At 59.1% G+C, this 26,433-nt stretch overlaps 1 protein-coding gene across 1 annotated transcript in view; it reads left to right on the top strand.

Moving 5' to 3' along the window:
* Positions 1 to 1,108: 1,108 nt before the first annotated feature.
* Positions 1,109 to 26,433, top strand: part of EFNB1 (ephrin B1) — a 55,674-nt gene continuing 30,349 nt past the window's right edge. Inside the window, exon 1 of the mRNA XM_082323408.1 lies at positions 1,109 to 1,298. Within this exon, the coding sequence (XP_082179534.1) occupies positions 1,183 to 1,298 (116 nt within the window). The 5' untranslated portion in view covers positions 1,109 to 1,182. The remainder of the gene's footprint in view (positions 1,299 to 26,433) is intronic.

Genomic DNA, 26,433 nt, shown 5'->3' with positions numbered 1-26,433 from the left:
TTTTTAAATTTTTGTAATAGCGAACCGACTCGAGCTGCAATTTACATTTTCTTAATAGAAAGGGAACTGACTCGGGAGTTTTGGTGTTTATTTTTGTAACAGAAAGTGAAGGGACTCCAGCGTTGTTTGTTTTTAAATGTTCTTAATACACACGAAACTGACTCCAAAGGTTTGGGTTTTTGGTTTTGTAATATAAAGAGAACCAACTCGAGGTTTGGGGCTTAAAATGTTTTTAATAAAAAGCGAACTGACTCTGGAGTTGTTTTTTTTTTTTTTTTTTAATTTTATTACTAGAAATTGAACTAACTGCAGAGGGGTTTTTTTATTATTTTTGTAAGAGAAAGCGAACCGACTCCGGAGGTTTTTAAAAAATTTGCTTAATAGAAAGCGAACTGATTCTGGAGTTTGGGTTGTTATTTTTTCCCCAAACCCCCTAAACCTCCAAAGAACCTCCAAAAAACCTCCCAAACCCTCCCCAAACCCCAAAACCATCCCAAACCCTCCCCAAACCTCCCGAAAGCCCTCAAAAAAACTCAAAAAAATAAAAAAAAACTCCAAAAAACTCCAAAAAACGCCAAAAAAACTTCAAGAAAAGGCGAGTTTATTTCGTATTTAAGGATAAATCAGCCCAAACCGGAGCCATCCCGCCCCCGAAGCCCGGCCAACCGGTATCTCCTCGCCGGCCGCTCCCGCGCGCTGCCGGTTTCAGGCAGGGGCGGGGCCGGCGGCGGCCGCTAGGGGGCGCTGTTGGATCGCGGCTGAATGGCGGGAACGGGGATGGGGACGGGCCGTCGGGGCGCCGGGGTCCCGGCGCCCCGACGGCCCGTCCCCATCCCCGTTCCCCCCCCGCTCCCGCCTCGCCCGGTCACCGCTTGACGGCGGGGATAAAGGGAGGAGTTGGGGGGGGGGGTGTAAAAAAAAAAGGTCCTCGGTCCCTTTAAGAAGGGCAAGTGGGCGTGCCCCCGCGCCGCAAGGCCCCCCCCGCGCCGCTCCGCCATTGGCCGCCTCGCTCGGGGCTGCCCGCGGCTTTGCCTGCGCGGAGGAGTAGAGCGATCGTCGCGGCGGGCGGTGCCGCTGTGCGGGAGGGGACGGCGGCGGCGGCGGCGGGACGGGAGACGGAGGGAGGCGGCGGGGAAGCGGCATGGGCGCCTGACGCCCGTCCCGTCCCGCCGCCGAGGGACGATGGCGCGGCCCCGCGGCGGGCGGTGGTTGCTGGGCGTCCTCCTCGCCCTGTGCCGCTTGGCCGCGCCGCTCGCCAAGAGCCTGGAACCGGTCTCCTGGAGCGCCGGTAACCCCAAGTACGTGGCGGCGGAGGGGCGCGGGGGAACGGGGGGGGGGAGCCCGCCTCGCACCCCCCCTGGCAAAAAAAAAAAAAAAAAATCTAAAACCGGGAAAACTTTAAAAAAAATTTAACCGAAACCGCAAGATTTTTGAGAAAAAATCCCTCCCCGGGAAGCGGAGCGGGGACGGCGGAGAGCGGCTGGAGGCTGCGGTCGACGGACGGAGAGGAGCGACCCCCGGCTGGAGTACGGACCCTCGCCGCGCCCCGGCGGCTGCTCCCGGGGCGCGCTTGGCTGCTGCGGGCTTCTGCCTTTTTTTTTTTTTTTTTTTAAAAAATAAGTACTTTAAATCATTTTTTCCCAATTTTTAAAAACTGCTTTGGTTTTTAAAGATTTTCCTATCCTTAAATCTTTTTTTGGTTTTTCAAAATGTGTTCTGTTTTTTTAAATTTTTGAACATCTTTTTTACCTTTTTATTTTTTTTTCATTATTTTCCCCGGGATTTGGGGGGGCTCCGCGGGCGCCGCCGCCCCTCGCCGGGCCGGGGGGCCGCCGCCACCGGGCCGGATCGCCGCTCCCCTCCACCACCCCGACGCTAGAGTTGGATTTATTATCTTTTTTTTTTTTTTTTTTTCTGGGTTTTCTCTTCTAAAAGCAGGCCGTGGAGGAAGGCGGGGGGCTGCGGGGGGGTCGGCTGCGGTGGGACCCCCCCGGTCCGGGTCTGAACAAAGCCGGCGGCGGGGCTGCGATGCTCCTCCATCGCTCCGGCTATATATACACCTAAATTATATATGCGTATATATATATATATATATATATGTGTTGTGTGTATGCGTACGTGTCCGGGCCCTGGCTGAGGTGCAGGAACAATGAGAAGGGGCTTTTCCAGCGCGCCGGGATGAAGAGCGAGGAGGAGGAGGAGTGGAAGGTGCTCGGCCGCGGTCGCTGCTGGCCCAGGGCTGGTGGTGTCGGGGGTCTGGTAGCCCCCTCGCTGGGCTTTATCTTGTCGATCGCAGAGTGTTTGTTTATCTTATCCCCTCCTCGGTTTAAAAAAAAAAGGAAAAATCCTGCTTTTAGCCTGGTTTTCCCCCCACGAAAAAAAAAAAAGGAGTTTTTGAGGGTTGGAGAGAACTGAAGCCATCTGGCCAACCTTCCTGCTTGGACACTGACATTCCAACCCAAGCTTTATTCCTTTTTTTGGTGGGGGAAAAAGCAACTTTGCTGGCACACGCGTGTGCGCACACGCTCTCGAGCTGCAGCCCGGCGCGTTGGAAGCGCTGGGACGAGGGCTGCCGTGAGCTGGTTCTCCTTCTTGGCGTCTTTTTTTCGTTCCTTCCTTTCGGAGATGTGTCCGTTGGCTGGGAGCAGAAAGAGCCTTTTCCCTCAGGAATTGATCCATTGGCCTCGTGAGTTGGCGATGTTGAGGCAAATTGATGGAAAACACCTTTTTTTTTTTTGGTGGAAGAAGGGCGGCTGGAGGTAGAAATGGCTTTGGCGTGGTGGTGGTGGTGGGGGGGGACGCCATGTCGCCCAGCCCGCTTTATTAGCGTTGGTTTTTATTAAATCGCCGAGGCCCGGGGAGTCCCCGGGCGGAGGCGGTGGCGATGAGGCGGGCACGCCGGGGGTGGCACGCCGGTGGCTTTCCCGCCGGCCTCCCCGTCTGCCGGGGGGCTGTGGGAGCCGCCAGCCCCGGCGGCGGGGGGCTTGGGGGCATCCCTGCCCCGCGAGGCCTCCGGGGGGGCTTTGAGGTGGTTTTTCTTTTTGCTTTTCCCCCAATTTGGAGCTCGGTGGTTGTGCGCCCTCGGTGCAGGTTTCTGGTTGCGTGCCATCCCGCGTGGGGATGCTCCCGTGGGTGCCTGGCGTGGGGCAGCGCCGACGCTTCCCCGGCCCCGCGGGGATGGGAGAAGGTGGGAAGTGCCCGAAATGTCAGCGTTCCCACCCAGAAACGGCTGGGATCCCGGCGGCGGGGCAGGAGCGACGGTTGGGTTTTGCCGTGGTGAGGGCTGTCGGTGCCCGGCCGCCGTCCCGCTCGGTCTGTGCCCGTGCGGCCTGACCCCGGACCCTCGTCCTTGGCGTCCGTCTTGGGGGTCCCTCGCTTTCTTGTACATCTTAATGCTCCGAGTTTTGCAGGTTGCGTTGGGCAGAGCCTCTCACGGCCGCTCCTGCCTTTGAAGGCAGTTGAGCAAGGCGGTCTGGGGAACCGCCTGCCGTACAGTCTAGTTCCAGTTTGAGGAAAAGCCGTGCTCTTTGTTAGACTGGGCTTACTCTCCTGATGCATTAAAATCCCCCTACGCCGCCGTACTTTGGACTTCAGGCCCCTTCCTCCGGCGTGCCGTGGGTGATGCCGTCTGTGTCAGCCCTCCGCCCCGCTCCGCTGAGCTTTAACTCTTGTTTTTAGAGTAAAGAGAGCTAAAGCCTTTAAAAATAAGATTGCTAAGTGGAATTTTCCAACAGATAGAAGGGGAAGGCGTTGCACGTTGGGCCGTGTGGCCTCGGTGGTGTCACTGTAAATAATGAAAATATTTTTCTGCCCTTTCCTCCCCTGGGCAGCTCGGGGCCGCGCTTGCGAAGTGTGGGCTCCTAACTCGGCTGGGACGTCACCGACAGGTTCCCGATCTTGTGGTGGTTATCAGGGACGCTGATAACGCAGCCGATAGAAGGAACGATTTCCTACTGGAGTTAGGACTGGCTTAAGCTGCAGCACGGTACACTGTGCTGGGGAAGGGTTTCCCTTCTGCTCCTAGGTGTGTGCCCAAAAGCCAGCGGTGAAATCATCACCTGTTGTGAATAATCCTTTGTCTTTTAAGGGAAAAAAATAGGCCTAGAAATGCTTTCACTGGATAAAAGGTGATAATTGTCACAAGCCCATGCTTGGGATAAGCTCAGCCTAAATTAGGTCCCCTCTGAGCAAGCTTTCCCTGGGGTGTCTGCGCAGCCCCGTGGAAGGGGGCTTGGGGAGCCAATATGACTTTAATTTTCTTCCGTCGTGTCCAAAGGGGGCTTCCTGGGAGGGGGTGGAGGGTGCTTTTGGGCTGGAATCGGCCCTTTTGCTGCTCAGCCGCTGGCCGCCGGGGGTTGGTGGGAGCGTGCTCTCGTTGGGCAGCCGGGAATTGCAGGAGGAATCCTGGCTCAATCCTTGCTGAACTCCCTCGGCTGTAGTTTTGGAGAAATATTGACCCTGCTGGGCTCCTGTGCCGACCGTTAAAAGGAAGCATTCCTAATAAAATATGGTTTGGAAAATTCATTTCAGGCTGGAATTCGCCTCTCCAGAAAGTATTTTAATAGGGAGGTGGGGGAAATGGGACACATCATCCGCGCGGCTCTGAAGAACGGGTCGTTTCGGCTTGGCTTTTCTCTCTTTCCCTCGTGTAAGTTTTACTCGGCTCCGCTCGCTCTGTGGAGCAACCCAGGAACTTTCTAAAAACAAGACAAACTCATTTCTTTAAAAAAAAAAAATAAGCACGGAGGAGGGGAAAAAAACCCCAAACAAGACAAAAGTCTAATCCTTTGTGGTATTTTTATTCTGTCTTCAATGACATTATGGTGTCCTATTGAATTCTGTAAGCGCCGAGTTTGAAGCCTGGCGTATCTTTGCCTTTTTTAATGCCTTTTACGAGGAACAAAGTGCTTGTGGGAAGGCTGTTTCCGAGGGGAATGGCTGGCCTGGAGCTCTGCATCGGTGGGCTCACACTTGTCGGAGCAGATGTAATTTAATTACCGTACCAGTGGGCACATGAGGCGCTTTGCAGTATAAGGAGTTGGGAAATAGTGAAAACACGCTGCTTATTTTTAATTAAAAGCCGCGTTTGGCTCGTGGAGCCGTCGGAGGCTCCCTCCTCCCGGGGAGCACGCGGGGCTGGGAGCGGGGGCTCCCCGGGGGTGGGGGGCACGGAGGGTCCCGTAAGCGATCCGATGGCCCCCGCGCACACCTCCGCCTCCCCGGGGCTTGGCTCGATCTCCGAAGGCTGGTTTGGATTAAGCGAGCCTGGATGGTCTGCATCCCGGTTGGAGTTTCCCTCTGGAATGGAGGAGCCCTTCCCAAGCGTGCCGGGAGGTTGTGGCTGGCGGGGGGACCCTTTGCTGGGTGCCAGGTTGCCCGCTGCCCTCCCAGCACGGAGGGCTCTTGCTCTCGCTCCCCCCAAGGCCCACGTGGCAGCAGCGAGGTGACCCTTCTTGCTGTGCCCAGGGGAAAGGAGCACCCAGGGCTCCTTGCACGTCGTTTGGGAATGACTTCATTAACTTAAATTAAAAAAAAAAAAAAGTGAAGGCAGGGCTGCGGCTGTTGCAGTAGCTGGGTAAATACCACTGGATTCTATAAAATGGATTTAACTGCTTCCTTTAAAAGAAAAAAAAGAGCTGTGATGGGGTGGCTGATTGATTGTAAAAGGAGCCGTAGCTTTCTCCGGAGCAAAACAGCTGCTGCAGCCCCTCGGAGCGGCGTGGCAGCGGGGACGGGCCATGGCAGCGGGGACGGGCCATGGCAGCGGGGACGGGCCGTTTCGGACCGTGGAGGGCTGGGGGGGAGCTGGCGTGGGGCTGCTTCCCTCCGCCACCCCACCTGAGCGACTTCATCGCTTTGGGTTTGACGCCGGTCCCAAGCAGGCTGCGGGGGCGGCAGGGTGGGATGTGCCCACGGCCCCGGCCCGGTGGGCTGGGGTCCCCTCTGAGCAGCTTCACTGGGTGGGCAGGGGTTCCCCCCCGAGCCCTGCGCGTGTTTTTACAGGTCACGGGGATTGCAAAGAGCCGCCGTGCACGTGCAGCCCCTCGCACGACACGTGTCAGGAGGTGTTTGGGTTGTCCCCTGGAAACTGGGGGCTCAGCAGCAGGGATGGCCCCTTCTTTCCACGCAGGATTTCTGGGTCCCGCCTGCCCCACAGCTTCCCGGTGGCTCTGCGGTCCCTGCCCCGCTGGCAGGGCACCTCGCCATCGGCGGAGCGGTGGCGGTGCTGCTGGGAAGCCCGTCTGCCCGAGGAGCGCTGGGGTCCAGTGGGAAAACATCTTGTACAGATCAGTAGCACATGCTACTTGGAGTCTGGCAGCTGAAACAGGGTGGGGAGAAACAAAGCTGAAATCCATTCTGTGTCTAATTAATGATTGCTTGTATCGGGAGAGCAGGAGGAGGACTCTGGGCTCGGCGCTATCTCGGCGTCACATCTGGGCAGGAATGCAGCGGCCGTGCTGCGGGGCTTTTGTTGTCCTTGCCTCCAAAGAGCTGGGGTCCCTTCTGCACCTTTCCGATGCTTTTCTCCTTGCTGTCCCTTGCTCTGGGTGGGTGGCATGGCAGAGAAACCTCCTCCAGCGAGCCGGGGGGGGGGGGGTGGTGGTGTTTCGCCTGCTCGCGGAGAGGTTCGGCACCCCCGGGTGCACACCCGGCGTCCTTCGGGGAGCTTTTCTTTGCCCCTTGTGCGTCGTGTCCTGTTGGAGCGCCAGTGCTGTGCTCATGGCTGTGCTGGAGCCTCGGCATCCCGGCGCTCCCTGCTCTGCCAGCCTGTCCAGGCACGGTCCCAGACAAGTCGGACAAGCCAGGGCTAAATGTCCTGCTTGGTTAGGCTGGGTTTGTGCACAGGGTGGGGTTTGCATGGCCCCTGCACTTTCGGAAGCGGGGTCCTTCCCATGGGGCTGGAGCCAAACCCCCCAGAGGCTGTGGGCGATGCCTGGAGGGCCAGAGGATGGGGGACAGGTTTACCTGCATATTCTGGACAGAATAACCGAAACATGGTTATTCGCCGTGTTTCGGCAAGCGATGGCTTCTCCTCGGCGAGCTCTCCCTGCCGGCGCCCCCGGGCGGGATCCGACCCGGCTCAGGTGCCGGCGTGGCAGTGCTGCCTGGCCGAGCCGAGCAGCTGCACTTCAAAAATGCCAGCTATTTATAACCCTGCCTCGGCTGCTCTGGAATAACCTTTTCCTACCCACAGCCGGCCCTTCCCAGGTGGGCTGCTCCCCCTTTCCGAGGCCGTGGGACCGGACTTTGCCGGCGGGGCTGCCATGGGAGCTGCACGGAGAGCCGGAGCAGGGGGGCTCGTTAGTGCCCAACCATGAATTTCCCTCGGTGTTTTCCAAGGGCTCTGTCCCGCTGTGATGCTGAGCCTGCGCGTACGTCCACGTGTGCCGTGTCGGTGGAGTTGGGCCGTGGTGAGAGGCTTCGCGTTAACCCGGTTTGACGTGGGTTGGCTCTTACTGGTGCCAGCACGCAGGTGCTGGGGATGGGATGCCCAGGGGACGCTGCCTGAGCTCTCTGTCCCTGCACCTTCAGGACGGAGTTTCGGCGGGTCCCCCTCCCCTGCAATGGCCTGGGGTGGGTGCGCTCCCTGGGAGGGGGGTCCCGGCTGGTTTTGGTGGCAGCCAAGCCAGCCTCACCGCTCCCTGTGCGGCGATGGGGCACGAGCATCCCGTTTCCCGGCAATCCCTTTCCTTGCACCCGACAGCGGCTGGTGGCTCCCTGGCTTGCAGCATGAGCCCAGCCTTGGGGACCGTCTGCCCTGCCTGGCTTTTGGCATCCAGCGGCTTCTGAGTAAGTGCTTCAGAGAAAGCAAAGTGCATTTGCACGGCTTATCAGCTATAAATACCCTTACACCATTAATACTGATCATTGAGCGTTTGCATGTTTTCCTTCCCATTGAGGCTGGGAAATGTCTGCGGTTGCATATGCGTTAGTGGCAAGGCTGAGACTCGACGCTGTCTTCTCTTTGCTCCCGATTTTAATGTTGCAATGGGTTTCTGAAACGTGTGAGCACCGTCTGGCGCGTGGGTTTGCGCGCAGGGACGGCAGCCTCGGGTCTGGCGGCGGTGCGGAGCGATGCTTGGGGACGTGATGGTGCTGGGCTCTGGCGTTCTTTGTCTGGGCTTGCTGTAGTATCGCAGCCGAACGCGAGGGGGAGGTCCGCGGCCCCCCGGCTCCCACCGGGGTTTCGGGGGGCAAATTGTGGATGTGCATTGGAAAGGGGGAGTGGGTGCAAAGGCGATTCTCCCCATAAAGCAGGGGGTGGCCAGTTTTTGCCCGGGCGGGGAGTCGGGGCGGGCTCCCCCCGTGCCGGCGGGGATGACGGCGTGCCCTGCCTGCAGCCGGGCGGGCAGCATATGGAAAGGATCTGGGTGTAATATCCCGGGCTGCAGCGCGGCTTTGCTGAAGAGGCCACTTCAGCAGGGGACGCGGCGTGGTTAGTCCTCCCGGCTGACACATCCCAGGCCTTCCTCAGACTTGAAAGAGCTCGAGTTCGCCTTTGAATCTGAGGATTTATAGCCCTTTTAGGCCTCTCCAATAAAAGCACGGCTCCCTCCTCAGACAGAGCCCACCGTCTCCCTCCTCCGGGCTCATTATCCCGGGGATTTGTGTTGCTTGCTCTCGCGCGCTCTCGCTCTGTTGTTCGCTACCGCCGCTTTCTTCAGATGTGCGGCCGAGAACTTCAGAGCATAAAAGCAGAGCCAGCGTGAGCCGGGGGAGCTGCGGGTCCCGGCCGCGCTGCCAGGATGCGGCCCCCGCCGTGAGCTTGAGCAAACCTGGCTCCAGCCCCGGCAGCGTGCAGGGAGAGGACCCCTCATCTGGTGATGCTGGGGGTGCGCCAGCATCTCCCCCCCGCCGTCGGGGAGCATCAGCTCCCCGTGCCCGGTGTGTTCCTGGTGATCCCCCTGCCGCCCCTCGAGGGCTGCGAGCAAACCGGGGCGAGCTCCCGTCCCTCTGGGCAAGCGCGCGGAGAGCGCCGGGTGCGCGGCGTGCGTCCGCCCCTGCCTGCCTCCTCTCGGCACATGTGGGCACTTAAGCATCCTCAGCCCTACAGATCATGTCTGCTTTATACAGGCACGTCAAGCCTCTAACTGTTTAAAGGGAGGCTTAGGAAAGGGTCCAGAGAAACGACATAATAATTATTGTATTACAAATTGTTTCCTTTAATGGGCCCTGTCGGATCGTTCAGTCTGCTAAACACATTGTGCCCTCCCCCAGCCCCGTGCCGCCACGGCCCCTTTCCACTGCTCCAGCCTCCCCTCGCAAACCCAGCCCCGCTGGAAAATTCCTCCTGCCGGGGTGATGGGGCGAGGGATGGGGGCTGCGTGGGGACCCACCTGGGTCCCCTGGGGGCTCCGCAGGGCGAGGGCAGGCTGGGGTGGCCCCCTCTCCGAGGAGTCGTCCCCTCCCTGCGGGTGGGTGGTGGTCCCTGCCCCTTCCCTCGCTCCGGAGCATTGTGTCGCCCTGCACCTTCCACATCTCAAGGGCTTTCGGGCCAGTGGCACCCCCAGCTGATGCTTGGGGCTCAAGGGCACCCATCAAAAATGCCTTGCCCTGCCCGTACCGGTGCCGCAGGCAGGGCAGGATGGGCAGAGCAAGGTTCTTGCCCTTCCCTGGCGTTTTGGTGCTTGTGTTGGTGGTGGACGGCTCCCAGGCAGCTTTTTGGCAGCTCCCACCCCGGAGGGCTGCGGGGTGTAAGGAGAGGAGCCACCAGCGGCAGTGCGAATTTTTTCGTTGCCCCCAAAGAATAAATGTGTTGGAATTAAGCAGCAGGTTACGTTTCTTCAAGGCCGAGCAGCAAATATGTTTTAAATTTGGCAGCCGACAGCAGAGAGCGGGTGGGAGAAATTTTCCAGGTATTGCGTTACACTTTCCCCTAAAAGGGCTCTGTTTTGGGGCTGGGGATTTAAGGGAGGAGAGGAGGGGGCGGCCCCGGGCGCGGGGACGGGGGCTGCGTCCCCTGGGGCTGCGGACCCCCTCCCTCGCACGTGCTGGCAGCCCCGCGCGCTCCCGCTCCCCCCGGCGCGCTCCCGAGGGCGCAGGGGCCGCCATGCTCGCCCCGGCTGACTCAGGCCCTGCCCGGGGCAGAGGTGCGCTGCGGGGGACGGCCGGGATTAATTTTTGGGCTTCCTCCCTCTGGGCGCGATGGGAAATTTCCACCTGGCTGTGGGCACCGCCCCGCTCCCCCGGCCTGCCGGGCTCTGCCTTGCCCTCCTCTCCTCCTCTGATGTCTTTAATAAATGCTTCATGCAAGAGCAAACCTGGGATCCACTCCCAGCACGGAACTGGGGCTTGGCCAATTAGTCAATTATTTTAGAAGAAGAAATTTAAAAACCAAAAAATCTTATTTTTTTTAGGGGAAGGTCTGGCCAATGCATCAGCGAGCAGCCGCTCTCCTGTGGGGGTGAGCTGGGGGGGCTGTGGTGTGTCCCCCCTGGTGTTGGCAGGACGGGGTGCTGCCTCGTGCACCAAGCAAGAGATGGGGCCTTGGCAGCTGCCTGCACTCTGGCTCGCTGCCTGTCCCCCCCCTGCACCCGGCTGTCCCCCCCAGCGTGTCCCTTGTCCCTGGGCAGCGGGGCGGGTGGTCCATGAGCATCCCCTCCGGAGCTGGCACTGGTGCATCCCATTGTTCCCAGCTTCCTTCGCAGCGGGAGGAGGAGGAGATGCTTCCCCAGGAGGTGGGGAAGAGCCATCCCAGTGCCATTGGGGGATGCAGAGCCCCCTTCCCTCTCGCCGCGCAGAGCCACAGTGCTCCATGGTCCCCTCCGCCCGGGGAGCGGGGGACCTGGCTGGCTGGGGCTTTCAGGAAGGCGCTCAGAGGTGCGAAGGGCTGGAGGCGGCTGGAACTTCCCCTTCAGCTGTGTTTGGTTTTAAAATTGTATTGTTCTTCCGTGTAAATCGTGCAAGGACGCGGCCTGGTTGCGCACCCCTGTCTGCGCGTCCATGCCGGTGGCACGTGCTCTCGGGTGGCGTGCCTCCCTCCCCTGCACCCCCGGTGCCTCGGCTGTAGCTAATTGCTGAAATAATCCGGGCAGCAACGGCCCGGCAAGGCAGCGGTGCTGGGCCGGGGTTGGCGGAGGGAGAGGAGGGTCCGTCGTGTGGCTGTGCCTCCCGGCCCCCCAGCTCTCTCCCACCCCTCCGTCCTGCGCTGGCACAGCTTCGTGCCTGTTGTTGGTGTTGCTGCAGTAGGAGAACTTTTTCCTATTTTCTTTCTTTTTTTCCCTTGCTGGAGCTATAGGAAAGCTCTTTGGCGGGGATAGAGGATGGAGGAGAGCCTGCTCGCGGGATGCTGAGGGGTGCCTGCTCGGTGATCCCCCCTGCAAGCGATGGGTGCCAGGGCTCGGGGGGACTCTGCGGGGCCACCCCGTCCCGGTAGCTGCAGTGAAGGCAGGGAGAGGGGCGCAGCCCCTGCTGGCTTGGGTGGCTGAGAGTGCTTGAGATGGCACATGACGGTGCACAGGCCAGCCGGCCAGCTTCATGGCTTGGGATTTGCCCCTCATTTTCCTTTGCAGAATTAAACTTTGTTCCCCAAAGGGCTGGGGAGGGGGTGGTACCCCGGCGTAATGGTGGGGAGCTGCCAGTACCCTCCCAGGGACTGGCTCCGGTGACAATCCCGTGAGGCAAAGGGGTCCCATGCGTGTCCCTTCCCAGGAGCGGTTCCTGATCCCAGGGAGGTTTTACACTTGATGATGCTTTTGATCTCTGCCCTGACGTGGTTAGCGATGGGTGCCGCTTCCCTAATTACCCCCTAACATGTGGGGCTGCGCTGGTTGTGCTTACCCGGTCTCTCTCTCAAGAAAAAATGAAATACCCTGCAAGGGCGTGTGCAGGGTGGGAGAGCGCAGCGTGCTTTCCCATACCACGCAGGAATCCTACAGCACTCTTCATATAGCCCTGGGTGCTCCCACCCACGGCAGGCGGTTTCATTCTCCTTGGCTGGTTTCATAACATCGAGGAGAGGCACGAAAGTCTTCCAAAACCACCTCCCTTTGCTGCGTGTGGAGCCCCTGGGCTTGGGAAGGCGGGTGAGGGTACCCGCCTTTGAGGGTGCCAACCGGTCAGCGAGGCTGGGGCTTTGCTGGTCATGCTGCCTGGCCCAGAAAGCGCCGGTGCGCGCCTAGCATCCCTTCTCGGTTGGGTTTGACTCCTTTCGGGGTGCAGGCTGCGTGTTGTGCCTGGGTGCGTTGCGGGATGGGGACGGTGGCAGGGAGAGCGCAGGGACTCCTGCTGCTGTCCCCAGCCTGGGGAGGGGGCGTCCGGGGTGGGGAAGGGCTGCGGGGTCCTCCTGGCTCCTGCTCTCCCAGGCAAGGGCATTCCCTCCTTATTTTTCCTCTTTGAGGATGGAGATGCGTGGGTTGAGGATGGAAGCACACGGACCATCCTGCAGAGCTCCTAGGAGTTCGTCCGTGCCTGCAAAGCAGTTGGAGGTTTGTGGGGCATCAAACTTGCGAGTAAAGCATTAACCTGCTGCACCATCGTATCACACAGACGGAGCAGAGAAATCTTTGTATTTCTTACCCAAGAGCGCTTTCTCCTTAAGGTACTCAGAGGTGCCCGTCCCTGGTGCGCCCAGTTCACCCCGTGTGCCTGAGACCTGGCAGGAGGGACCTTGCCCACCCCATGCCCTCCGTTGGGAAAGCCGCCGCTGCCTATGTCTTGTTGGGAAGGGGGGTGAGAATCCCTTTCCCAGTTTATTGGAGAGATTTGTTGATAGTATGAATGGTTTCCTTACACAAGGCCGGAGAGTGGGTGACAGATATGAGAGCGGTGGGATAATTGCTTCCAGATGCTGCCTCCCCTCCTCGCCAGGGCCGTGTGTGTTCCAGTGCCCTGCCAGCTCCGGCGAGCAAAACCAGGGAGTCAGCCCAAGAACCGGGGCTGGCCTGAGCGCTTTCAAACAGCTCAACCTGCGATGGCTCTTGATTTCACCCCGTCTTCTGGGCGCCGGAGTGATCCTGCATGGACGTGGGAGCGGGCCGGCTCGCGAGCTGTGGCTCTCCCGGTTCTGCCAGCCCACCGAGCTGGGGCTTTATGAGAAATGCGGAGTGCTGCGGGACTGGGGTGCAATCCAGAATTGGCGGTGCCGGACGCGCTGTGCGTGGCAGGCGGCTCTGCCGGATCCGCGCCGGAGGAGGCTGCCTCCGCTGCGCCCGGCTTCCCCGCGGCTCACGCCGCTTCGGGATGCTTGTGCCGTAAACACCGTGTTTTTTGGCATCCGGGCTTTCTTGCAGAGAGCATCGTTGCTAGCAATAGTATTTATGATTATTTATTGGTTCTTAATGCCAAATAACGTAAACATCTGGCTAACGCAGCGCACATGTTGCTCGTGCAGTGGGACATCTCCGAGCGTTCGGCGTCGGGTTTACGCGCTTCATGAAGTAGAAGAAGGCAAATGGTGGGTTGTTTTGATAAGCTCCCCTGAAGGTAGAGATTCTTGAAGGGCTTCGCTGCTGACCTTCTTGTTAATTACTGCTCTGCGCCGCCGGGAGGACCAGCTGAAAGGGAGTAATGAAGCGTTGTCATCCGGCGCGCTCAGCCCGGCCAGGGCCCCGCGAGGAAAACGCCGCCTCCCTTTCGCACCGGGGATGTGTGCCTCTCTCTGCATATTTATCGAGCTGGTTCCCCATGCCTGGTGGATTGGAGCCTCGACTCATAAGACCTATTGTAAGGTTATAGTCCTGCCCTTGATTTATACCAGCAATGGGCGTTGATGCAGGATTTTTCCCAAGGTAACGGCACCAGAGGTAAATCTAGCTGATGATAAAGGTGCTGGGAAGAAAAGGGAGCAAAATGGCTTGCCGTCGTGTTGCTCGCTGATGGACACGGATTTTATTTCCCTGCAATTTCCCCTGCTTTTAGCCCCAGACAAAGCTTGGTGGGAAGGAGAAAGGAAAATGTGAACGGAGGAAAATTTACTACTCCTGTGGTTTCTGTAGTGCTTCTGAAGGTGAGAGTTGAGTCACTTTGCCTGGTACCAGCTCAGCAATTCCACCTTGTCCCCGGCGAGTGTCTGAAGTCAGGCAGGGAGAAATAATGCTTGGGGTTAAAAATAGACGCTGACAATAGGAGGGGAGGACTGGAAAAGCTCCGTGTCGGGAGGTGGACAGAGCCTGGCGAAAGGCATCAGGGCAGTGCACTGCTAGAGCTGGGCTTTAATGGATTAGACTGGAATGAAACCTGATTTGCGCTTGTCATAACCTGGAGCGGGTTTCGCTCTTGGGCTTGGATGTCAATCCAAACCTGGGGAAAGCCCCTCTGCTTTCAAGGGTCTTGCAGAAGTTTGGTAGCGAGGATGTGGTGCTGCCGAGGCCAGGGCTGGGAGGAGGCAGCTCGTTAAATCCTAATTCTTCAAGGAGGGCCGGTGGGACGCGGCTCTGGCAGAGGAGAGCCTGGCGCAGGGTGGGAACGCTCCAGCTCCCCTGGCATTTTTTAGGACTGATCTGGAGAGGGAGGGACTTAAACTTGATGCACTTGGTCACCAGCTGGGATGCGCAGTCGTGCCCATGCCCAAAGCGCTTTGCCGGGCTGTCCCAGTGCCACCAGTAGCTGCCTCACCAGGAGCGGGGTGTGCAGGGTGCTGCTTGGCTGGGGACGGCGGCGGTGGCGAGGGGAGGGTGCTGAGCAGTGCAGGACTGCGAATTCTGCAACCCTTGCCCGAGGCTTTTGTTAAAGCTCATTAAAACCATCTGTGGTTACCGGGGCCTGACCAGAAAGCCCAGGCGGCCGTGGAGGCTGGGGCAGCCCGGGTCCCCGTCCCCTGTCCCCGTGGTGGGGACACGGCCAGCACCGTCCCCCCGGGGCAGCCGCCAAGCATCGGCCGGGAGGCGAGGGGGTCACAGCTCCCGCTGGAGCGGGACCAGGAGCGATTCCGGCTTCTCCCTTAGTTTAAAGCTTTTTTCTTTCTCTCCCGTTTCTTTCACTCTGGCAGCCCGCTCGGCCCTCGCCACCGCGCGAGATGCTGCGCGGACAATAGGGCTGCGAGGTGGGGCGGGAGGGTGGAAGGAGATGAAAGGGGAAAAGTAAAATTGAAGCATGTCTGGAAGGGCATTTTGATGTAAATGGGACTTTTTGATAGACTTTGAGAGACACCGGCAGAAAGGGCACCGGCCCCCTTCGGTGTGCTGAGCTCCGGGCTCGGCTCTTTCATTTGCCGGGGAAAAGGGCATTTTTTCATCTTGTGTTGGGTGCACCCATGGTTCCTACTGGTCCCCCCCGTCCCCATCGCCAGCCGTGTCCTGGCGCGGGCCAGCCCTGTGAGCGTGCCTTAATGGAATCGAACGACTGGAGAGTCCTGTTCAAAATGTCCAAGTAGTGGCTGAATCTTGGGAAAGGGAAATGGCTTCTTGCAACCCAAGCAGGCAAACCGCGGGCGGCCGGGAGGGCAGGGCTGCATCCCACCTTCCTCCCCCCGGCAGCTCCCGCAAACCTTTCCCCTCCCCGGGGCGGGCCTGTGTTTGATCGCCTCTTGTCCTTTTGATCCCAGCCCTCGTCCTTGGCATCGTCTCGGCAGCTCTCCTGTGTTCATGGAGATGTGGCCTCGCTGTGAGTCATCCTCCTTCCTTTCTGCTGCTTTTTTTATTTTTCCCTTTTCCCTTTCCTAAGAGAGCACTTATTAAAAGGAAGCAGCATACTCATCCAGGAAACAAGAGCACAATAAACGTACGACGTTTATAGTTTAAAAGGCGTTTCTGTCATGGTTGTCGCTGCTGCTTTGACAAGCTGGGGATGAGAGGCGGCTGCCGGCGGCGGGGGGCCGGGGATGCTCCCCGGGCGCATCAGCCCCGGGGTCCCTGGTCCTGCCCGGAGGTGGGAGCCCTCGGGTGGCCGCTCTCCTGTCGCCGTCCCATGTGCTCGCGTGCTTTGGCTTGGCAGCTACTGACCCTGCCGAGGCAGGAGGAGGAGAAATGAGGACAGCGCTGCTCCCCAGAGAGAAGGCTGACAGATCGGGGGGCTGGGAGGGGAGAACCGGGAAGGTCGGTCGGAGCTGGCGTCCGCGTCCCCGTGCTGTCACAGACGATGGGTAGCCCAAGAGGAGACCTGTCACTTCTCATCCGCGTGTTGCTGGCTGAGTCCGTGGCTGGGCTCGCGTCCTCCCTGCGCCTCCCCGCTGCCACGTTCGCCTTCCTTGGGTTGTTGTCATTGCACACCGAGCTGTCGGCAGCCCAAAAATTTACTGCTGGTATAAAACCATCAAAAAACCCAACTGTTAGTTGGTAAAAATGGCAAGGCAATTGCAGGGAAACTTGTTTCTTCTTCTGACAAACTTCTGAGTCAGTCCTTTAATCTCTAATCTAGGTTTATGGTCATCTTTATTGAAATGCTGGGCTGTGCGAAGAGTTGACATGTATGACCATCATAAACCAGGAGTTATGGGAGCCCAGAATTGCCTTGATGGTCCAAGTGTCTGCAGGAAGCAGTTTTAAAATCCGTAATCGGGATTTATTGGCCATTGTGGCTGAAACTGTCAGTAGAAAATAAAATAATCAGCCCGGGACTTTTTTTTTTTTCCCTCTTTGGCATTTGACTCCTACATATTCGTAAATCATTTTGTGTCTTGCTTATGTGCTTAACGCCTTTCTAACTGGGGAGCTGCGGGTGAGAGGAGGGGGGTCCAGCTCTGATCGGTGCTGGGTGCCCCAGCTCCCATCCCTGGCCGGGAGCAGGCTCCCCGGTCCTGTCCCATCCCTGCCTCCTCATCCTCCCCATCCTGGGCAGGCTGAACATCATCTCGTTGGCGCACCGCGGCCTGTGGCGTTCACGGGCACGTCCGTGGCAGCGCCGCCGCCGCGGAGGATGTGGACATGGGGGACGTGGAGCAACGTGCGTGCCTGGAGGAGGCATCTCAGCCGGTTTCTCGCCTGGTGTTGCTGGGTCCTGTAAAAGTTGCGTGCTTTTTGGGTTTCTTTTGTTGTTGTTAAAGACGTACGTAACGGGGTGCGTATGCTGTGGAAAGGCGTCCTCCTTGGGTCGGTCGGGGAAGGGAGCAGAGAGGCTCTTGGGTCTGCTTCTGGGAAATGGAGACTGCCAGGACCTTTAGCACTCAAACTGTCGATTGCCATCGAGTTACAACAGTATTGAGACCAGCGCACGAGGCCAACGGCACGTTTTTCCACCAGACGACGGACCTGTGCCAGAGCCGCGGAGGAGCCGCGCTGCTCCCTGGCTGGCGCGGGCGACGCCGAGCTGCCCTCCCGCTTCGCCGCGGCCCCGCTCGCGGGGGAGGAAGCCTCAGCAGCTTCTCCTTCCGAAGGACCTTGGTGTTAAACCTCTTCGTTTTTTTTTCTTTTTGGATAAGCTAAACCAACCCAACTTTTTTTTTTTCCCCACTTTTTTTCCAGTCTTTGAATCACTTCTGTGCTCTGCGGTTGTTCCCCGTCGGGCTGTCCGGGCTCGGGGTGCGCAGCGTTGCTCTCGCCGGCGCCTGGCGTTTCCCTGCTTGTGGGTGCAGGATGCCTCCCGTGCCGCTGGCATCCAGAGGCAAAACTCTGCTCTGGCCCTGAGCATCCCCCTGGCCCATCCCCGTTACCTCCAGTGGCCCTTTTGCTCTCCCCTAACCTGCAGCTACAGGCAGCGCCCGGCAGTACCGGGGCTGGAGTTAGCCTGAAATGGTCTGCTCGGGTTGATAAATATCTCTGTTTCTGTTTTGTTTAACAAATATCTTCTTTAATGGCACAGCATTTTGTTAAGCTTTCTCATATTACCATCGCGCTTAATCATGCGGGGTGACTTCTAAAAGTACTTTTTTTTAAATGCCAGTTTTTATCCAGGTTTTAAAATTGAAATTCATTTTTTATCCAGAGGCAGGATATAAATGACTCTACTAAAATTAGATTAATCCTAATAAGAATGTCAGTTATCATTTCTGAATACATTAAATTTTTTTTTGAAATTTTACATGCCTCTTTAGCTATAATTGCTAGTGTAATTTCTTACATAGACATGGTGTGTCCTCACGGTTGACAGAAATACTTAATGCAATGTCGACACCGCAGTAAGTTCCAAATTAGTGCGTCGCAGTCACCGCAAATGTTTTGAACTTTCTCCTTAATAAGTTAAAAAAAAAAAAAAAGTACCTTAAATGCAAAGCAAGAGTAAAATGCAATTAGGTCGTTGGAGTAAAGCAGGACGGTTGGAGGCTGGAGCCCTTCAGAAGGGTCTTCGTGAGCTGGGAGAGGGAGGCGGAAAGGGAAGGGGGAGCTGAGGGTCCCGGGGGGCCAGGGAGGAGATTTGGGGTCTGGCGAGTGAGGACAGGTCAGGGGGTTGGTGTGGAGCGGGGCTGAGTCCTGCCCAGGTCCCGGGGGCTGCGGGGCAGGACTGGGGCGGTTTTGCAGCAGGACTGGTGCTCACTTGGGATAAAGCCCCTTTCCTGGTGGATGGCCCGCAACCTTCGCTGCCCGCGTGCGTGCAGGGGGGGCGTTTGATCTCTGTTTGCTTCCGCGGCTTCGAGTGTTTGCGCTCCGCGTCGGGGAGCGGGCTTGAAGCGAGCGTGCCACCCAGGCTGCAGCCCTCCGCGAACATCTGCCGGCAGCGTGCGTCCTCTCCGCGCCCTGACGCACCCCCGGCTCCGCGCGGTGTGCGGCTGGGGGTGCCGGGGGACGGCGGGGTGTCAGCGCCGGGCCCGGAGCGGGACAGACCCCGCTGCTGCAGCGTCCCCCTGCATGCAGTGGGTGTTTGCAATAAACTCCCCCTTGCAATAAAAGAGTTGGCAGCATCAGCCCTCTCTGGCTCCCGGCACGGTGGCATCGCGGGGACGTGTCCCCAGCCCGGTGGCACAGCGTGCAGTGGGGCGAGGACCGCGGGCGGGAATGCCTGAGCTAGCGGGATTTTGGGGAATCACATCTGGCAGCAAAGCTGGGGCGGGGGGGAGACTTTGGTCTCTGCAGCGGCGTCTCGTCAGCGTTCTTCCATGCGCGTGGGTGGCAAGTCGGAGGGTTTCGTTGAGGGGGGGAGCGTTGTGAACGCTCCCCGTCCGCGGGCGATTGGAAACTGCTGTGCCTTGCACCAGCGCTGGAGCAGTGGCCAGGGAGCGGTGTGGCAGGCTGGGTGCTCTGCCATCCTCCTCCTTCTCCTCCTCCCAGGCCCAAGGGCTGGTTTATTTCTAGGTTTAAAACCCGAGCTTTCCTTAGCGCCTTGTTAAAGCTCCCCTGGGAGCAGGGGCTGTGGGTCTGGGGAAGGGGCCGGAGAGGAGCACCAGTCCCGAGATCTCTGGGTCTGGCAGCATCCCTGACACCCGAGACAGCAGTGGGCTTTCTGGTTCCTCTCCTTCTCCCGTTCCCAGCAGGAGGCTGTACATTTTATTAAAGTTCAGCCGTACGGGTATCTGGCCTAAAAATAAAAGCAAGTATGAGCCAGATCTCTTTCGGCAGGAGGAGAGGCTTAAACCTGACACTCTTGTGTTGTGCTGGCCTCTCTCCTGGCCCCTCTCTCAGCTGTCGCTGTGCCAACCAGCCCTGAACTGGGTAAACTGGGAGCAGTGGAGGGGCAGGCAGGGGGGAGCACAGGGGGTCCCAGTGCTCCTTCCAGTGGTGAAGCCTTTAGGAGGGTCTTTCTCTTTGCCACAGGCTGTAGATATGTAGAAAATTGGGGCTTTTGTGCTTGAACGGGACCTCTCAGTGAAGAGGGAGTGTGGGCAGCCCGAGGAAGAGGTTTTGGGGAGAAAGGGGCAGGTTTCTTCCCCGCGGAGTGACATCCAGGAGCACGGCCTGAGGTGGAGGCTGGATTCACGCTTTCTGGCAGAGCTTGCTCACCGGGCTTTGGAGATTGCTCACAGTTTGTGTGCAGGAGAAAAGGGGGGGGGGGGGGGGGGGGATGGCTAATCTTTTGAGGTCCTATGACTCATCTTTAGCTTTTTCTCCTAGACTTAAACCAGACCCATCCACCCCCGCGGTGTGGGGCTGAAGGTCCTGTACACCGAGTGCAGCGTGAGGATGATAGGGCTGACTCAGAGGTGAGGAATACTGTGTGACCTGGTTACCGGGCCGGCTGTTGCAGGGCTGGAGCAGACGGCTGTTGGGGTGGTTGTACGCATGCCCTTCGTTAGAATGGGGTGGTTAAGGAGCTTTTACTGAGTTACAAGGCGGGCTGCAGTCCAGCGAGTTCCCGGTAATGACACGAGGGCTGAGGGATGGTGATTTGCAGCTGCCTGGGAAGATGGCACTTCCAGACTGGGGCGGAATGACAGAACTCGTTTGGCCACATCTGGGAGCCGGGAGATCAAAGGGCCTGGCAGTGAGTCACGGCGGCGCGGCGAGGGGTGACGCTGCTCCCCAGGGACGGACGGGCTGGCAGCCGCCACCGGCGGGGCTGGCGAAACCCGGGAGACCTGTTGGTGCAGGGCAGGGCATCCCGCAGCCGGGCTGCGGGTAACCGTCCGCAGGGTTTTCTCCTCTCCCTTGCCCAGTTCCTAATGTTGGGATTAATCTTTCAAACCACAGCATTGCCTCCCCGGGGCGAGCCTGAGCCCCAGCCCTCCTGGGGACCTGCTCGCAAGCGGGGTCGGTGCACGGGGGCCATCGCCCAGCCCGCGGTGGGGTCTCCGGGGATGGAGGCGCGCCATGGGGGGCTCCTGGGTGCCAGGGTTTCCCAGGGACCTGGCTGAGGCCAGGAGGTCCCTGCTGCTCCTTCCCAGGGCAGGCATGGCTTTTATTTTTGTGGAAGTCCTCAGAAAAACGGGTGAGGCTGGTTGCCCCTCTCCCTTGTTTTGCAGGTGGCTTTACGGCCGTGTGTGGCTGGTGTAGTGTGAAGCGGGGAGCTGAGAGGTTTGGGGACCCCTCCTGTACCCCTGGGGATGCAGCAGCAGCAGGAACATGCAGCACTGGGTGTTGGCTGGGTTGGGGTGCGGGAGCACACCCAGCTGCGGTCCTGTGGGGACCCCAGCGTGGGGAGGTGGCTGGTTTTGGGGCTCCCAGCTGCGAGATGGGTTTGTGGGGGCACGGGGTTAGCTGGGGCGTCAGGTCCTGGGGCGCAGGGAGGAAAGGGCTTCCTCTCGCCCAAGGACTAACCACAGGCTGTAACTTCATCTCTTGGCTGTTTGCTTGCAGTTCTTCATTTTTCCAACCGAGTTGGAAAAGTGAGAGGTGGGAACGGGGGGGGTCTTCGGAAAACGCCGGGGTTGGTGTCAGGTCTGGTGGGCTGAGCCCCCCCGCCCGCCTTCCCCTGCGCCCCCCAGCCCCGCGTTGCGGAGGGGTGCAGTTTGCCTCCTTTCTGTCCCGGCTGGGGATTAATCTGCATGACAATCGGTGGGCCTTGGCGGGGAGGTCTTGCTCCTGGGTTCCTTGGGCATATTCCTGCCGCTGCCGCTTTCCCGTCCAAGTGGGCGCCCAGCCGCCGCTGCGTCCCCTGCCAAAGTAATTCTTTGCTTTGGAACCGGGAGACGAAATCTCCTCTGTCTTATTTCGGAGGGGTCAGGGAAGGAGTGGGAACCCCGCTGATCCAACCTTGTTCCCTTTTAACCTGCCTGTCCCTCTCTCCCCCTCCCGGCCCCCCATCCTCCGGATGAGCGGGGCTGCAGCCAGGGCACGAGCGTCCAAACCGAAGCAAAGCCGAAAAACACACGGGGCCGAGCGGGGAACCTGATCTGCTTCCGTCAGATCGTTTAATATCTGCAGCGTCCAGCACTCGGGGTTTGGGTTCGTGCCGCTTCTGGTGCCGGCTAGCTTTTGCAATGCCTGCTGGGGTGCTGGCCTCCGCTCGTTACCGCTTTCCTCTTTCCTTGGGGTTTTTGGGGTGGTTTTTTTTTGGGGGGTGGTGGTCGCAGCTGCAGCCTCCAGCTGCCAACCTCTGGATGGGCAACCGGGGTGGGAGAGCCGCGGTGCGGGCAGGCAGAAGGTGAGTGCTCGCTGCCCGCGCGTCGGCCCCCGCCGCCGCTGCCCGCGCCTCATTGTCTCACTTCTCTCTCCATTCCTACGCCAATTAAAGAGCCGTGTTGCCATTCATGGCCCTTATGGTTTTGTTCAGTTGTCTGTCAGCTCTTGTCAAGCCCTGTCCCCTTCCCCTCCCCCGTTTTCAAAAACAAAACCCCTGACAAACCCCCCTTTGAATCCCCTCTTACCTCACTCCCAGCGTGGGGCCCCATTGACGGGAGATGCCGGCGGCGGCAGCGGGGAGACCGCTCCCCACGCCGCCTTTGTGGGCCGCCGGCAGCCCCCCCGGCCCCCGGCCTTCCCGCTTCTTGACAGCATTAATTAGATAACTCAGCTCGTCTTTATTTCTCCAAGGGGAGGTGCGGGACGATATTACTTGAGGGAGAAAATATGGCTTTTTTTCCTTTCATTTTTTGGCCAACCCCTTGGTTCCATCACTGGCGGAGTCGCTTATTGTGCTGAAAAATAATGAGTTTGCAGGGGTGTGTGTGGGGCGGGGGGCGAGCCCGGGGGACCCCCAACGCTCCTTATTCTGCCCAAACGGCATCTGCGCCCCGGCCGGCGCTGGCGGGAGCCCGGGGTCCCCGGAGCCGCACGCCACCGGCTGCGGAGAGCGCTGCAGGTGGCAGCAGCAGCCTGTGCCAGTGGTCTGGCCCCAATTAAATCTCCTCCAAACTCCCTCAATTACCAGCTCTTTTTTTATTTTTTTAACCCCCGTTGCAGGGTTTGGATTAATATTGTTTGTTTGCATGGTTTGGGTGCAATGTCTGAATGCACAGGGTGCTGCACGGAGGTGGGAAGATGGAGAAGCACATGGCTGCTCACATCAGTGCCTGGCTCCTGCAAGGGCTGTGAGCCTTCCTCCTCCTCTTCCTCCTCCTCGGGGTGTTGGGGTGGTTGGCAGCCATCCCCTTAAGTGGCGGACGAGCACTGGGAGGCATCCTGGCCGAGCCCCCGAGGGGACAAAGGAAAACATTCACCTTTTTGCGGGCGCTTCCCTTTGGCAGCGCTCGGCCCTGGCACGGCGGCGGGCTGGGGGTCCCCGTTGTCCCCCACCGCTCGTGCACGTCTCCAGCCGCAGGGGAGGCAGGGAGCACCCGGGCAGGGCGCTGCGGGAGGCAGTTAAAGCTCCGAGATCCCCATCCTGAGCGAGGGGGTGTAGCAAAGCGAGCGGGGGGCACTGAGCAACTCGAGGGCTGGCACGGGAACCCGCCTTCGGCGAGCCCTCCTTGTTTCTGCGGTGGCTCCGCTATCGCTGGTGCATGATCTGGCCTCGGCGGGACGAAGCCCGAAGCCACCCAGCCTCTGCCGGGTGTTTGTGGGCGGCCGACGGGCCACGGTTGGGATGGGGCGGGAGGAGAGGCGGCTGGAAATGCGGACCTGCGGGTCCCTGACGCGGGAGGGGACGGCAGAGCTTTCTCCCCAGGCTGGGTGCTTCGGTGTCCAGCCCTGCTCAGGCAGCGCCGTGGGTTCTCCATTGGCCGTGCTCTTTGGGGGTGTTGGGGAATCCGGGGCTTGGATGCTCTCTGGTGGCGCGTACCTTTGCCACGCTCTAATTACCTGGACAGTTCGGGGAGAAAGCCCTTCCCGCAGCCCTGCCGCGGCGCAGGAGGGCTCTGAGTCACCGGGGCTGGCCCTGGCTGCCGGCGGCCGTGGGGCCGGGGATGTCGCCGGCTGTGGTGGCAGCCACTGGCCGTGGGCACCAAGGTGTGGCCGGCACATGGCGGCACCCATGCCTGCTTGCCTGAAGCCTGGCTGCTGACCCGTTTTCTGCGGTGTCCTTGATGGCTGGAGCCCTCTTCTGCTTGGTTTCGTCTTGTTCGGTGATAACCTCGGCGTAACCGCTGCTGGAACCGCCTGGTCCACTCGGGAGCAGAGCGGAGTCCTGAGCTTGGTGGCAGGAAAACCAGCGCAGAGGGCAGAGCAGACCTGTGGGGATCGTCCTCGTTCCCTGGTGACCTCTGCTAGTCGTCCCTCACCTGGGCATCCCCTGCCGTGGCATCTGGTGCGGGGACGGTAAAAGCAGAATCTGTACGGAGGGACTACATCGCTGCTTGGCGGGTGGCTTTTTTGGCTGAAGAGCCCCTCCGCTAGTGGAAACTTTGTGGACGGTGGGAGCGGGTGAAGTTTTGAGTCAGCCCTTGCCCAGTGTTGCTCTGGATTCCTTCTCCCCTAGGAGAAGAGGTCTGCGCTGGAGACCAGACCCTTCTCCAAGCTGCAGGTTTGCAGAACCTTGGTCCTCCTCCTCGCGTCCCGTTGCAGAAAGACACAGCAGCTGTGTGTGTTTTCATGGTAAAATAGGTTCTCTCTGGTCTTTCTCCATTTGCTAATCAGGTACAACTGGGCCGTCCCCTTTTGCATTTTGTAAGGGCTTGGTCTTCGGAGTTAGAGCAGCAACTTGTGAACAAAGCTCGAAGAGGCGCGATGGGATTTCTCGGGCTTCCCAGCCGGGGCAGGCAGCTCCGCGCTGGGTACGCAAGGTGCTCGCTTGGCCTTCGGTGATGGAAGCTGGTTAGGGAGAGTTACGGTCCGAAGCTTTGAATACGAGGCTTATGGTTACTAACGCTGTCTGTGAAGTGTTGGAGTGGCCTCCTGGCATCGCCAAAGCCACCAGCTTCCCTGCGGAGAGATGTGGGGAGCCGAGTCGGGGCTGGGGCTGGCACTCGAGCGTGGACTCGCCTGCGCCGTCTTGAGCATCGAGCCTCTTTCTGGGCAGAGAGGGGTATTTTGGTTTCATTTCCCCCCTGCAGCTGGTGTTTCTTTGCCTTCCGCTTAATTTGAAGCCCGGCTTGACCTGGAGTCGGTCACGGTGCAGAGCTTACCGGGGTGCCTGCGCCAAGGGGGGCACCGGCTCGAGCATCTTTTAACTTAATCTCAAAAAATGGCACCCTTGGCAACTGGAGGGGGTCGCTTTTGGGTGGGGTGGGTGTTTTTAGCAGCCTGTGCCGAGCCTTACAGCTGGTAGTAAAGCACCAGGGGGGTTTTGGGGAGCGGCGGAGTTAGAAAATGGCATCCCCGTGCAGGGGGGTCGGGGTGCGGGTTGCCATGGCGACCCGTTTATGCCTCACTGATGCGTCGTGTAAATCCGTTTGGAAACGAGAAGGGCCTTTTGTCTTTGGGAGGGTTGAATGGGCCTCATTAAACCCGAGATGTGGAAAAAGGGCCTTAGAGTGCCTCTGGGAGGGGGACGGGATGGGGCGGCCCCGTGGGGCGGCTGCGGGGGCTCGGCGGAGGCGGTTCCCCCTGCCCGGGGACGGCGAGGAGCTGGGGGGGCTGGAAGGTGCCATTGTGAATAGCTGAAAAATAGCTTTGAGCAGCGGAGGCCAAAGGAGTGAAGGAGATAGGAGGCTGTTTTCAGAGTTACCTGAAATTGCTGGGTTCTGTGCTGACCACCCCGGCTCCAGAAGGATGCAGCAGAAATAGAAGAGGTCTGCAGAAGGGCAATGAAAATAATCATACATAGATTAGCAGGGGGGGGGGAAAGATCGAAGGCTCTTTTTAAAGGAGACTAATAATAGAAGAGCACATAAAAGAAGTGGAATCTAAAAGCGTGGGGATTCGCGTGCTCCTATTTACCCTCTCTCGCGGTGACGAATAACTCGACTGAACAAGCAAGAAGGCGACCGATACAGATGGGAGGCAGAGGAGAGTGGGGAACCTTTTTATTCAAGTTGTAATTATCTTTCTTCTGCGGGATATCTTTGTTTCCAAGAATTTAACGGGTCAAAAAGGAGAAAAGGTCCTGTGCCTCCGGGTGCCGGCACCACTCTGGGAAAGGGCTGTGGATGCTGCTGGTGTACTGGGATGAAGTACTGGGGTGGGGTGGACTGTTGGGTTAAGTATAAAATTCCTGTATTTTAGTTGTCCTGGGCTCTCGAGAGGCGAAGTGAGCTGGGTGGTGGGCTGCGGTGGCCCGCGGGGTTGGCCGGGGGCCCCCACTGACGTGCCAGTGTCTGCGGGCAGCCCAGCCCTGCCTGGGATATCGCCGGGAAAACCTGCCCCGTCCCCGTGAAACGGGATGCCTGAGGCTCTCGGTTCAGGCTCACGGGCGACCGTGCGGTTGTCCACGGGTGGTTTGCTCTGACGATGCTCTTTGACTTCAGCCACGGCAGCGGTGCTGTGAAGGTACCGCTGTGATGGTCCCAGTGTTTGCTACCAACTCCTTGATGCCCCTTGCTTGGTGGAAATACAGGTTTTGGCAAACGCAGAGGTGGCTGGGCGTCACCGGAGCAGCTTTGGAGCGATGGCCGGAGCGTGGGCTGTGGAGGGACCCTCCGATGGCTGGAGCGTGGCCTGGCTCTGTGCCATCGGGGGGTCTGGGGGACTCCTCCCGGGACAGGACTGATTTCTTCTAGCTGGTTGCTGAGCATCTTGGGCAGACAGAGTCCCCTGTGCCTGGGCAGCTGCTGCGAAACAGTGGTGCTGTGTCTCAGAAAAGCGAGTAAGAATGAGGCAGAGAGAGGCAGGCGTTTAATTTTGCGTGCGGTTGGGCACGGTGAAGCTCTCGCAGGTTTCAGAGTGTTTTCCAGGAGAACACACCCAGTTTGTACACAGAGTTTTGGCTTTTTTA

Source organism: Platalea leucorodia (genome assembly GCF_965183815.1).
Source record: "Platalea leucorodia genome assembly, chromosome: 10".
In the NCBI taxonomy this organism is placed as follows: domain Eukaryota; kingdom Metazoa; phylum Chordata; class Aves; order Pelecaniformes; family Threskiornithidae; genus Platalea; species Platalea leucorodia.
This window is presented reverse-complemented; position numbering and strand designations above follow the sequence as displayed.